The sequence below is a fragment of the Leguminivora glycinivorella genome, chromosome 6 (assembly GCF_023078275.1).
Source record: "Leguminivora glycinivorella isolate SPB_JAAS2020 chromosome 6, LegGlyc_1.1, whole genome shotgun sequence".
Lineage (NCBI taxonomy): Eukaryota > Metazoa > Arthropoda > Insecta > Lepidoptera > Tortricidae > Leguminivora > Leguminivora glycinivorella.
The window spans coordinates 7,895,371-7,909,724 of NC_062976.1; the positions used below are offsets into that span (position 1 = coordinate 7,895,371).

The window sequence follows — 14,354 nt, forward strand, 5'->3', positions numbered from 1 at the left end:
TTTAATTCATTTTCTTACATTATGCTTAAAGAACGTCGACTTTAAAGGTATCCCGTAATTACGTACAACGACTCCCGGAATTGAAGCCATACCAAAATTGTATCCCGGAATAATGGGCAAACTAAGGGTTAAGTAAAACAACGGTAATTTCTATAAATTAGAAGTTACGATGGAAAATAGTATCTTAAATCCATCGTAGAAGACTTATCCTTAAAATAAAATAATTAACACGACTAGAAACTTCGCATTTTTTTACAATCCTCACTCAAAGTAGGAAACGTCTTAAGTTCCCGTAATATGGGACAGTTACCTTATATGGTATTTTTTCCTCGCAATATTTTCTTGTCAACAGGATTAGCACATGATTGCCGCGGGAGTATGTCGCCGCGAGATAGACTACCCGTCCTTATGTCATTTATACAGTTAGAAGAAGACGTGTGATCTATCTCGCGGCGACATACTCTCGCGGCCATCATGTGCCAGGCCTACTGGTCGAAACTTCAAACTGCCATATGCACTGAAAAAGGTCGTACGATACACGTGCGAAAAGGGAACTATCTTCGGACGTGTTTTATTATCGTGACGAGTACGATAAAATGAATGTCTTTTTCACCTTTGAATACTTACGGACAGTTCCATATTAAGCAACTCTAATATCAAGCAAAAAAAAAAAAAAAAAATACCTAAGCCATCTAAGGTTTGCCGATGACTTAGTGCTTTTATCAGAAACAGGACAAGGAATCGAGTATATGGTAAAATCACTTAATGAAGCCAGTAAAAGAGTTGGCTTAGAAATGAACTTAGCAAAGACAATGATGATGACAAACAGCACAAAAAGGACAATATACGTTGGAAGCAACTGTAGCGAGCCCCTCAAGTACACAGACAAGTACATATACCTAGGAAGACAAATTAGCTTTAACCAGAACAGCAACGAACAAGAAGTGGATCGCAGGACACAATTAACGTGGAACAAATACTGGGCATTAAAGGAAATATTTAAAAGTAACTTACCAACTAAAATTAAAACCAACTCGTGCCTAATACCTTGCCTAACATATGCTTGCCAAACGTGGAAGTTCAACAATAAAATAAAGGCCAAAATTACTTCATGCCAAAGAGGCATAGAGCGCAGCATGATGAATATCAAAAAAATACAAAAGATAAGACACACAAAAATAAGACATATCACGAAAGCAAAGGATGCATTGCTACACGCTCAATCATTAAAATGGAAGTGGGCCGGACATGTGGCACGCCTGCAAGATCAGAGATGGACTAAAAGGGTGACTACATGGACAGGTCCACAGGGCAAAAGGAGGAAAGGTAAACCGGTAGACAGATGGGAAGACGAGTTGAAGATAACTGCCGGCCCTAACTGGATTCAAATAGCCCAATCTAGAGAAGACTGGCTATCTTTGGAGGAGGCCTTCACCTGCAGAGGGGTTCTTGCAAATTAAATAAATACTTATGTAATGTATAAAAAAAAATTAATAATAAACTTAGAGATACATATTACTACTAATAAAAATGAACAGTACTAACAAATTCTACTTTAGTTTCTCCACTTTTTTTTTGAAATTTGCAACGAAATAAAAGGCTTTTTATTTTTATTTTTTATTTTATTTATTAATATCAAGCTTTTCGAAGTTTATCTGTATAGGTACTGTTATGTAGGTACCCAAACAATTTTTTTTGGGAAACAACGGAGACCTGTTTTTTTTCTTCATAATAATGAAAAGCTGAATGGATCAAACGAACACTTCTGAAAATAATATCGTTTCAAGATTACGAATTTACGAATAATGATAAATGTAACAATCAGGCTTCTAATAACAAGGCTGTTGGCCAGTATTTTGCTCAGGGGATCAGCGACAGCAGCGTACAATCAATTATTTATAGTGTACGATGGGATTACTCGACGTTCTTGCCAATGTATTTTATTCCTATTCGCAATTCTGGACAATCTGAATTCTACGCAATCAGTATTTCACCTCATTCGTGCACAGTAATCTTTATCTCTAATAATTCCACAATTTCATAGATAATTAAAACTACCTAATATGAATCAATACAATAACTGTAACTTATTAGTATGTAATTCTAATTAAACATCATAGTATGTAAATATCATTTAACGCCTGACAAAATGGTTATAGCATTTAATTCTTGCGATTCGTTTGCAAAGAGCATTGTTATGGATCATATTTAATACCATTTTATTATAAAGTAATATATTTCGTATTGTGTTATTATTTTGTAAGTATATTAATCATAAATAAATGAGCATTTGTTCGTTAGAAAATTATGTTTTAATTTAGGTAGGTCAATATTTGTTAAAATCGATATCGCTTATCAATCTGGAAATACCATTAAAGTAATCTTAGATAAAATTGGTATCGGTGCATTGTATAGTAAATCAATAACCAGAATATAGCATTACAATAATAACTTGATAAAATTGCTCAACAGTTCTAGTTACACAAATCAATAATGGATGGCGCGACTGTTGACAGTCCCCTTATAGCATTTAACGCCGTCCCTGTCATTCAAATCATAAGCGCATAGCGCTATCCCTTACTAAGAGTGCGTTAAAAACTTAATATCATTTTTAAGCTATATTTCGTTTTATTTTCTTAAAGAATCAAAATTAAATGTCAAATATAAGCTATTTAATATTAATAATTAATATTTTAATTGCGTAAAGACTCTAAAACAGAGCTATGTTCTACATCGCGCATGTAAAGTTTTCTAACGTCATTCTATATATACAGAAGCGTGTTCGTCAGAGTGGGGAGTCCGTTTCTACACAGTAAGACAGTGACTTGAGGGAAGAGCTGTGCTAAATCTACCTCACTCGGAGAAGCGGTATACGGACTAACGGAATACGTCCCTACTGTGGATCATATACGGGCTGAAACAATGCCACATACAGAGCCTACGCGCTCACACGCATGACGGTATAGCTTACAGGGCAGATCCCTAAGCTACATACGAATCAATTCACGGAGCATCCCGACTCAATGGGACTCTGAAACGCAGCAAGCAAACAGTGTTATACTGAATCAACGAGGAAACGTTCCTCACCCCCACTGTAGTAGAACATTTGACTCTCTTTTATTGACAGATACCTCTTAAATACATTTGACTCTCTTTTATTGACAGATATCTCTTAAATAAAGTAACAAAATTATTAGCACATTTTTTATTGGACCAAGCCTTGTATTACAAGTGTGTTTCCATGACAACCCATACGATTTGACAGTTCGCGCACTTGTAATACAAGGCTTGTACCTTTCGAGAAACGGGCCCCAGGGGATTCCTCATATTACAAGCGATAGTTTCCATCCAATTCCTTTTATAAGAAAGAGAATACAAGTCGTAAATTATTATGCAATAGGCCCCAGGATGTTTTTTTTTTGTACAAAACATTGTAAACCATTTTTTATACTTACCTAATGATATTTATTTATTTTACAGTAAGACAATAAGGCCTTTTATTTTGTAAAACTTAGTAAAATCACTATAGAACGTTTGACTCTCTTTTATTGACAGATACCTCTTAAATAAAGTAACAAAATTATAAGCACATTTTTTATACCAGGGGATTCCTCATATTACAAGCGATAGTTCCCATCCAATTCCTTTTATAAGAAAGAGAATACAAGTTGTAAATTGTTATGCAATAGGCCTCAGGGCCCAGGATATTTGTTTTTTTTGTACAAAACATTGTAAACCGTTTTTTATACTTACCTAATGATATTTATTTATTTTAATTTTTACAGTAAGACAATAAGGCCTTTTATTTTGTAAAACTTAGTAAAATCACTATAGAACGTTTGACTCTCTTTTATTGACAGATACCTCTTAAATAAAGTAACAAAATTATAAGCACATTTTTTATACCAGGGGATTCCTCATATTACAAGCGATAGTTCCCATCCAATTCCTTTTATAAGAAAGAGAATACAAGTTGTAAATTGTTATGCAATAGGCCTCAGGGACCAGGATATTTTTTTTGTACAAAACATTGTAAACCGTTTTTTATACTTACCTAATGATATTTATTTATTTTATAGTCAGACAATAAGGCCTTTTATTTTGTAAAAATTTGTATAAAATCACTAAACACTTTATTTAGGCGTCAAACCCCCGAAGTAATTAATAATCAATACATTTCATATATTTAATTATTACTTAATTACCAAGTTACATAACTAGTTACATTAGGTACAATAAGGCCTTTTATTTTGTAAAAATAAGTAAAATCACTAAACGCTTTATTTAGGCGTCAAACCCCCGAAGTAATTAATAATCAATACATTTCATATATTTATTTATTACTTAATTACCTAGTTACTAGTTACATTACAAGTATTGCTATGTAACCATTGTACCTAGCGTAAGATCTATACAGCATAGATGAGAGCAATAAAAATTATATTCTATTTTATCTAGAAAGTGCCACGTTAAAAGCAATTTCATGTTTACTAACTTTTAATTTCTCATTTATTTTATTGTCATTAGCTAAAGAAATATCGTCATTGTAATCTTACCCTTTCTTAACTAAACCTTTTGTCATAGGTCCAAATCTGGTTTTTAAAACTGGTTTAGGCAACACTAAGGTGAGTACCGTCACATGTATTATATTATGGGTTACAGAATATACCTACTTAGGGTCACTTGCACCACCGAAAATGGAGGGTTAACCCGAGGGTTAAGTGGCCCTTGTTAAAAACAAACTGCGTGTAGGTACAGTCAACCAATCTGAATCCTAGGCCACTGTAGAACCCTTTCACAGTAAAAGTCAAAGTGACTGCTATAGCAAATAAAGCACAGTGTCAATACGACAGGGTTCTAGAGTGGCCTAGGATTCTAATTGGTTGACTGTACGATAGGTCAGTGTGCATAATAATTAATAATCTTATGGTTTTGGTTCCATTTGAAGTACCTACAATCTACATGATGAATATGTTTTTTTTTAAATATATTTCAAATATATGTAGGCGGAGTATACACGAGAAGTTCATCACTTCACCTATAGCCACACGTATGTACACTATGTACAGTCGACCAATTTGGCCACTGTAGAACCTTTACACAGTAATCGTCAATGTAATTTCTGTGGCAAATAGAAAACGGGTGTCAATACCACAGGGTTCTAAAGTGGCCCAGGATTCAAATTGGTTGACCGTACAATCAGATGATTGTGTCATCAAGTCATCATAAGTTAAAAACGCATGATGCATCAAGTCGATGCGAATTCGTCATATATCTACCTACTCATGACAAAGACGCAGATAATGACCATTTGATCATACTGGCCGAATCACACATTCAGTGTGAAAAAAGCAAGGGACTGTACGGACAACTCGACATCGAGGCTGAACTTTTGAAAATATTTTTCTTTTTTTAACATTAATTAAAACGACGAACGACTGGCTGGATAGACAACACTAGATTTAAAAAAAAACTTTTATTTAGTTGATTTAAAAATGGGTTCTCAGTGTTATCTTATGTTACTGTTAGTAGTTATTCAGTGTAGTTTTGCGATGAAATGTGGTACTGTGTTCAGGGTTGAAACCACGTCTTGTGACGACTGCATGAAGTGTGGTGGAGTATGGTGCCGGGATCCTTATGAGGTATGTCGACGTTTATTAAAAACTAGCCAAATATCCGATATTAGCTTAGACAAATTAAATTTGTCATTATTGTCCACTGTTCTGATTCGTCAACAGTTCTGTATTCCCACGTTCCTTCGTGGTCTACAATGATAACTCGCCCACGTTAAATTATTCAGTTTACTTTGCTGTCAAAGATTGTTTCCATTTTTTGGCAAATGGTAAAGTAAGTGCCAATTTCATAACACTATATAATCCTTAAAAATTCTCAAATCGGCAAAAAACGCCACAGGTAGTGAGTTCAAGACTGCCCGGAACTCAATAGAAGTAGTCATCACGGTTCAGAAAAAAATACAAAAATACGGTCAAAGGTATCCCGATAACCGTCGCCAAAAAAATTAGTAAATATAGGCTCTCTTCTAGTTAGACAAGCCTTAAACATTGGCGTATGTTAATAAATTATCAGAAATTAAAAATTAAATATTTATTTGTCACAGGCATGATAACGCTACTTCCGATTGATTCACCAACGCTTGCACATTCTTATTAATGGTGATGATTTCATTTGTCTACTCTTGTGTAATGTATTTATTACACATTTTTTTAGATGTAGGTGTATGATGTAGACGTATATGCAGGCCATATTAGCCTGCGCTGTCTGCGGGCCTATGATGGTTGCACTTTCAGCATTACCCCTAATCTCTTAACCCAATAAAAGTATAATAACATGTATGTAACAAGTGATCCATTTACATCGATCTGCGTTGGTGGATCAATGAACTTTAGGTGCCTTTCCTATTTCTAGCACTCTGGTTTTCGCATTACATGAATGACAGAATCAACCACAGACCCGAAATACCCGGGCAGCCGAGACCCCAAATCCACCCAAGTTTTCCTACTACCATCGTACAGTTCATTCAGCACAGTTCCATTCCATTTACGAAATAATACATTCCGATCACAGGACGAGCAAAACTGTTTGTTTTTCTGGCAGTCTAGGAAGTCTTTTACTGTTGTGGCTAGGTCTTTGCAGTTATCTTGTTGGTCGAAGTACTGAGATCCTTGTTTGTCGGTGAAGCACTGGCATTTGCTGCACTCGTCACAGTAGCCGTTGCCGGAGCATCGAGGTATCTGAAAACAAACATAAGTGTAAGGTTCGAGTGCATGCTCATATGTGACGTTATCTGGGTAAAGGGACCTAATTGTCGATGGCGCTTACGGCGTTATGAGCGATATTCGTATACAAATACGACGCCACGGGACGTAAGCGCCACCGACAATAAGGTCCCTTTACCCAGATAACGGCACATATTGGGCATGCAGCTGAGCCGGTCGTGAGGCGTGCATGTCAAACGATTGAAGCTCATAAAAGTGTCCTGTCGGCGTATCATGCTGCCAAATTTATCACTTATCCACGTGGATAAAGCATCCGTCACGCTTTAGCAAGTATGTCAGTGTGAGATTGACAGATGTCTTATCCACGTGGATAAGTGATAAAATTGGCAGCATGATACGCCGGCTGAGTCGACGCTGCATAGTTTGTATGCACGATCGCCCGCCCCGCCAAACGCTCCGCACCGAGCGTCCACTCAGACCTGACACTAAAGAGTACACTTCATACAGCGCTATTACATCATGCACTGTGCGAAAGCGCGGAAGTCATTTACGATACAAGAGAGAACAGTAAAATGAACTTACAATAAGCGAAGGGTTAGCACATGATGAAGAGACCGGACCGCATTCACAAAACTTCCCATGTCTGTAACAAAAATACACATCCAATGATTTTTCATCCAGAGACGCAGCCTCCACCTCTTCGGAGCACCCACACCCGCACGGCACCACATAATTCAGCACCACCTTCTCCCCCACACCCGTCACACCAACTTCCACGAACACATGCTCGAACTTTTGAGAAGTCGGCGAGATAGAATCGCTTCTTCGGGACTCTTTGTCACTCGGTGAAAATTATTAACTATTGCATTGTATTGTATTAACTTTGCTCTCTTGTTGCACAATTAACTATATCTTACCTGTCCTCATCGCACTGGCACACCCCACAAACCAGACCTCCAAACCCATGACAAGCCAGAGCCCCCACCTCCACCTCTTCCGAGCACCCACACCCGCACGGCACCACATACTTCAGCACCACCTTCTCCCCCACACCCGTCACACTAACTTCCACAAACACATGCTCGAACTTTTGAGAAGTCGGCGAGATAGAATCTTTCGCTTCTTCGGGACTCTTTGTCACTCGGTGCAAATTATCAACTTTGCTCTCTTGTTGCACAAATAACTATCTCTTACCTGTCCTCATCGCACTGGCACACCCCACAGACCAGTCCTCCAAACCCATGACAAGCCAGAGCCGCAGCCTCCACCTCATCAGAGCACCCACACCCACACGGCACCACATACTTCAGCACCGCCTTCTCCCCCACACCCGACACACCAACTTCCACAAACACATGCTCAAACTTTTGAGATGTAGGCGAACAGAAGCCGGGGCTGATTTTGGTGGTCACTTCGATTTTAGTCGGGTATTTGTTAACAAATACGTGAACTTTGGATTTGTCGGGTTGTGTCGTGTTTAAAATTTTGTGATAAACCTGCGGACAAAAATAAAATTAAAAAAAGATATATTATAAGTCCATTTTTTCCTATACGCTAGAGACCATCATAATGTGTTTCCCATCACGGATCAATGGTATTCAGGATCTTTGAAAGTGCGCGAAGCAACACGTTCATTTCTTTTTGACACTCATGAAATGTACGGGTTAGCGAATCCTGTCCTTAGCCGGGCCGAAGCCGAGATTATAACTTACTGTATTTTATTGGGGAATTTTGAAAGTATGTATTTCCAATGTTGCGATAGATTGCTACAACACTTTCAATTGTTTTATCCATTTCGAAACATAGTCGACAACTGCATCCACCGGGCCGTATTCCACCCCCACTACGTGTCAATGAAAAATAATCAAACGTACATTTCTGCCACTCTTCGCCGCATTATCCCCGCTCATTTTAATCGTAGTAACTTTCCCCGAGTCGATATGAGCCAGCACCTCCTCGTACTGTGGTCGGAAGATCTTGCCGTCTCGAGAGCTGAGGTCCGCGTGGACGGTTTCCATGTCGTTTGGACACCAGTCGTCCCCGCCGCCGGTTAGCGGCACACATTTACGCGACTGAAAGAAAATAAAAGACTGAGCATTTTTTTTAAATTTTATATTGTAATTTTTCGCCAAACAGGATCGCGAACCCTCTTCATTCTTATAGGAAATAAAGTGGCCTTTAGCCCTACATTTCTAATATTTCCTTATTTACCTACCGCCATGTAAAGAATAGGGTAAAATAGAAAAGCAATCGAAAAAGTTCATGATTGTAAGTAGAAATAACACAATTAACACAAAATTTTGTTAACGCTCTACGTAATAAGTAATAGACATTATAAATATTACATAGACTTGAAAAATACAAAATAACGTTATAAATAGGTTGTTCTAAGGATGATACCTACAATATGTTATTGAATAGGTATTTCAATTTATCAAGGAAATTGAACCGCAGGAGTAACGCTGTTGTTTTACCTTATAGGTATGATATATTTATATATCATATATATGTAAATTGTGGCGTATAATTTATACAACATTCTGCAATATATTATTATGTCCTACCAAAATTTCAATAATTACTGCACATTTTCATTTGAATAAGAACTTCACAAACAATACAAGAACAAGTCAATAGTTTGGTTGTCTATTGTTTGCCCGACAGTCATTTAACATAATATTCATTTGCCCGAATCTAACTTGCCTGAATTTCATTTGCCCGAATGATTTGTTTACCATAAAAATCATATGACAGACTCGTTGTTTATCCGAATATTACCTTCCATAATCATACAATGCCATACTATTTGTTAGCCATATTATTAAGTGCAATAATATGGTTTCATAGAATATTCAAACGCCATAAGCAATTATTGCCATATTAATTGTTGCCCATATTATCACCTAACCTAACCTACTTTCTGATAGCAGTTTCATTTTCCAGGGGTCACAGTTTTAACCTAACCTAACCTACTTTTCCAGCAGTTTCATTCTCCAGGGGGTCACAGTTCTAACCTAACCTAACCTACTTTCTGATAGCAGTTTCATTTTCCAGGGGGTCGCAGTTCTAACCTAACCTAACCTACTGTCTGATAGTATTTTCATTTTCCGGGGGGTCACAGTTCTAACCTAACCTAACCTACTTTTCAAGCAGTTTCCTTTTCCAGAGGTTCACAGTTCTAACCTAACCTAACCTACTTTCTGATAGCAGTTTCATTTTCCAGAGGGTCACAGTTCTAACCTAACCTAACCTACTTTCTGATAGCAGTTTCATTCTCTAGTCCTTCTAGTACCTATTGTAGTAGTTTTCGATTCTGCCAAAGCACATTATGGAAATTGACTTTTCTGGACGCTAATTTGTATGACAAATGATGGTATGGAATGTGGTAATTACGGATTTCGATGATTCTGACAAATGACATTATGGAAACTGACTTTATGGGAAACAAAGTTTCTGGCACTAGATTAATATAGTAAACAATGATTATGGCATAAGATGTTATGAGAAACAATATTATGATTGTTGAATAGGATGGCAAATAAAATTATGGCAAATGAAATTCTGGCAAATGGGGGTATCCCCAATAGTTTGGATTGTCAAATACTGGCAATAAGAACTTCGACTTATCACTATCACAAAGTTTACTACATGCTAAGGATAGGACAGAATTTACATTTTAAGTCCCAAATTTTACTAGTTATTTACGATATGAGTGCGAATAATAAAAAAATCGAATCTCCTCGAACCTGTGATGTTGCCGCGAGATATAGATACTTGTCTTTATGTTATTAATACAATTATGTCTATGTTGTGGCGAGGTACTCTTGCGTCAATCATGCGTATAAGGAATTTACAGCACATATGACGCTATATTACAGCACGTGTTAGGTAATAGCTCCATATGTACTGTTAGTGCGTTTTCACACTATCCGATCCAATATCGGATGTAAGACCGATATCCTATACATTGAAGACGCCACCGTTGATTTTTGCCTTTGAAATCCTTCAGACATCCGATATCGGATCGGATATCGGATAATGTGAAAACGCACTAAAACTTTGTACGATAGGTACATCGCGTCGTTCGTATTTTAATATATCGCCACTCGTTCGAATTCCTATCCGTATTTATCGCACTTGTATCGTAATGTACTTATTACAAAGTGATACATACCTCGTTAGGATCCTTGCACCAAATTCCACCGCATTTGATGCACTCGTCACAGCTCTGTTTTTGCTCTAAATTACAATGAAAAGCAAAACTAGATGCGCTAAACCACTGGACAAATAATAATATCGCCGCAGTATATTTAAAATTCATTTTTGCGATTTTTTTAATAAATATTTATTGCTCTAATTTAAGCCTGATATATGTTTGAGTGTTTGCCAGCGGGTGGTATAATTAAATGTAACATAAGGTGTAAACGAAGCTATCATCCATCCTGCATTTACATACTTAAGAGAAAAGAGACGGAACATTGCACTCTGATAACATTTAACGCTAAATTTGTCGCGTTTTGAGGAAAAAGACACACAGGAAGAAAAACAGCATGATCCAGCAAAATATTGTAAGGGCCACTGCACCAACCAAAATGGAGAGTTAACCCGAGGGTTAACCCACAATTTTATATGGAATTTGACAGTTGACAGCCCACTAACCCTGAGTTAAGTGGTTGGTGCAAGTGGGCCTTAGTCGACATTTCAACATACCCTAAACATCAACCTATACCACAGTATAATAAAGAGTACTATCGTACAGTATGGCCACTCCCGCTCCTCGCTGAAAGTGCCGCCCACCCCCTCTCGGTTACTTGTCAAAAACACGAACAGTCGACCTATCATATTTCACTCATACAAGCATAGTACGCGTTCACCTACACGAACTAAGACTGTGTGCTAGGAATGCGCCTCTTTCAATATATTTGATCGCCAGTGTCCGAGGTGTGCCTATACCATACACTATAGGTACCATAAACATGAAATAGCCTGAAATAAAACTATGGAAACGGATTGAATCGCGTATAATGAATTTACGATTCATCCCGACGTCTCGAACACTTTACAGCGTCCGTGGTCAACGGGTGACTCCCCGTCTAGTTTTATTTCATGAGTAATATGAGTAGTATCTGTCTGTGAGGTTAAATTTTTAATTCAGTTTACAACTCTACATATGTTAAAAATTCGTAGGTGCGTATAAATTCGTACAGGTATATGTTGGTAAGGGTATGATATCTATTTTTAAATTTAATAATGTAAAAAGTTAGTATGTAACATGTAAGAATTAAAATAACAAAGGAAAGGAATAAGCCTGTCTGCTGCAAGTTTCATTGTTACAAAATTTTGCTATTATTTTTATACCAGGCGTTATGCCTGAAGGTCTATGTTCTATAATTTTTCATTTTGGATACATAATGTTTATAAAGCAATAATCAAGAGCAATATATACCTAGTTTGTACTATTCTACGTATAATAAAATAAGTTCGCTACAAATAACATTTCAGCACTATTATGACGATGACAAATAAATCTTGAAACATACAAACACAAATACATGTGTTTACGTCAAGGATTATTTATATAGGACTAGCTTTTGCCCGCGGTTTCGCTCGCGTTAGAAAGAGACAAAAAGTAGCCTATGTCACTCTCCATCCCTTCAACTATCTCTGCTTCCAAAATCACGACAATTAGTCGCTCCGTTTTGCCGTGAAAGGCGGACAAACAAACAGACACACAGCACATGTTCCCAGTTATAATATTAGTATGGATTTACATACTTCATACTAAGAATCCTACCTCGATTTTTTAGCGCCACCTATTAAATACTATCATAACTACACATATGCCTACAAATTTATTTATTTTTTCAAAATGTGTATTGACGTGATATCATGATTTTAAAATAAAAAAAATGTGTCATTTTTTCTTATAAAAAATAAAAACACGCAAAAATATTTCGGGAAAATATGATTTTTGCCACTTTCAGGCTGCGAAACAGCGCCATCTAGTTTTAAGTCTAAAAGGCCCGTACATTTCAGGGGTACGCTTTTTGTATGGGATTTGTCAGTCCAGTAATAAATCGTTCTTGGTTTACACATATATACAACATATACTGGCCGGGGACTTTTGATATCGTAAATATAATTTATTACCTAACTGCCAAACTTTATTCGTAAGAAAATATTTTGAATACATATTTTAAAAAACCAAAAGCTAAAACAATTCAAAATCAGCAAATACATGCAAGCACTTAAAAACTAGATCTAACCTAATGACACACACACAAAAACATACACAGATACATAATTAAACCTAACCTACCAAGCCCCCCCGTGAGCCTCCCGATGCAAAGGTACCCATAACGCTTGCCGCATTACCGCGTTGAACCGCGATGGATAACCTTTGCATCAGGAAGGTCCCAGAGCGAGGATCCAGACCCCTCTTCCTCAAGCGTCTTCCCACCTCCCCGAAAAACACTTTGGCCTCCGCACACCAGCAACCGGTAGTTTCCACTGCAAGCGGGATAAACAAATAGTTCGCAAGGATCGCGTACTTCTCCCGCTTGCGAGCTGCAGCTAACTCAGCCGCCGCCCGTGCCACTCTCGCGGTACGGCCAATATGCGAAGTGGCGAAAGTGCTGACACGCGTTGCGTCCCAAACTAAACACCTTCCCCTCTCCCAAGGAACCAACGTCAACCCATCCGGTCTCTTCCCGTCAGAGCGACAGAGACCAGGAGGCTCCAGCACGCAAGGGACATTCGCAGACACCAACGCCCTCCGCACGATATCGTTAAGCGCGTGGTGCCGCGGGAACCTCCCCGCACACCGACAACAACTCAACGCGTGATTACCGTTGCTCTCCACCATAGTGCCGCAGATGCATATGTGAGGTTCACACACCGCACAGCCGAGGCGAAGAGCCACCGCAATCCGCGTCGAGTCGCTATCCAGTAGTGTGCCCAAGTGTGGTGATGGAAGTGCGTGTAGCCACGCTCCAGACTCAGGCTCCGACACTGCAAGAATCCTGGCTTTATCCACACCCTCCGCACTCTCCAATAAGTACTCAAGCACCCGCTTAACCCCTACATCGTCCCACAAACGTTGAAGGTCCGGTCTTTCCGGCATCGCTGCGTCAGGGTTGAGAGTCAACCAAGCCTCCCTGGCATCCGCAGCAAAAGGAATGGAAACCTCGACACCATTAGGAGTTAAAATTTGAGTGACAAGGCCCACCACCCCCACCGCCGACGCCAGAAAGGCCGGCAAACTCAAATCCCGTGCTCGCCTCACGCCTAGTCCACCCGACCGAATAGGAAGGGAAGCCTGATCCCACTGGACTGCGTTGAGAGAAACGTTTAACAACGACTCTACCGAATCCCTCAAAACGCCATCCAATGAGTCAATAAGCTCGAGAAAACGCCAAGTTGGTACGGTGCGCAAAAAATAGGTGATTCGGGGAACGCCAAAACAGGACCGTAACAGAGTTAGAGCCACATGCGCCGAAATATTCTCCAACCTATTCCCCGCACACAAAAGAAGCTGTCTCCTTGCCTCGAAGGCCTCCGGGATGGCTTCCAAAAAAATGGGAGAGCCCAAAAGATTGAAGTTTCGGCGTGACAATT

At 38.6% G+C, this 14,354-nt stretch overlaps 2 protein-coding genes across 2 annotated transcripts in view; one reads left to right on the top strand and one right to left on the bottom strand.

Annotated features, from left to right (window-relative positions):
- The first annotated feature begins 5,080 nt into the window (after positions 1–5,080).
- LOC125227304 (integrin beta-3-like) overlaps positions 5,081–14,354 on the top strand; it is a 77,471-nt gene continuing 68,197 nt past the window's right edge. The window contains exon 1 of the mRNA XM_048131587.1: positions 5,081–5,642. Coding sequence (XP_047987544.1) covers positions 5,496–5,642 — 147 coding nt within the window. The 5' untranslated portion in view covers positions 5,081–5,495. The remainder of the gene's footprint in view (positions 5,643–14,354) is intronic.
- On the bottom strand, positions 5,636–11,112 carry LOC125227305 (uncharacterized integrin beta-like protein C05D9.3). Its single transcript, XM_048131589.1, has 5 exons — positions 10,912–11,112; positions 8,612–8,809; positions 7,932–8,233; positions 7,320–7,380; positions 5,636–6,752 (listed from the first exon to the last, which is right to left on the bottom strand). The coding sequence occupies exons 1-5, from the start codon at positions 11,056–11,058 to the stop codon at positions 6,423–6,425; spliced, it is 1,038 nt and encodes a 345-aa protein (XP_047987546.1). The 5' UTR covers positions 11,059–11,112; the 3' UTR covers positions 5,636–6,422.

Coding starts and splice junctions, on each gene's coding strand:
- LOC125227305 (XM_048131589.1), bottom strand. CDS start 11,058: ATGAATTTTAAATATACTGCGGCGATATTATTATTTGTCCAGTGGTTT. Junction 8,810..10,911: donor GGTGCAAGGATCCTAACGAG/GTATGTATCACT, acceptor ATTTTCTTTCAG/TCGCGTAAATGTGTGCCGCT. Junction 7,381..7,931: donor TGCCAGTGCGATGAGGACAG/GTAAGAGATAGT, acceptor TTTTTGTTACAG/ACATGGGAAGTTTTGTGAAT.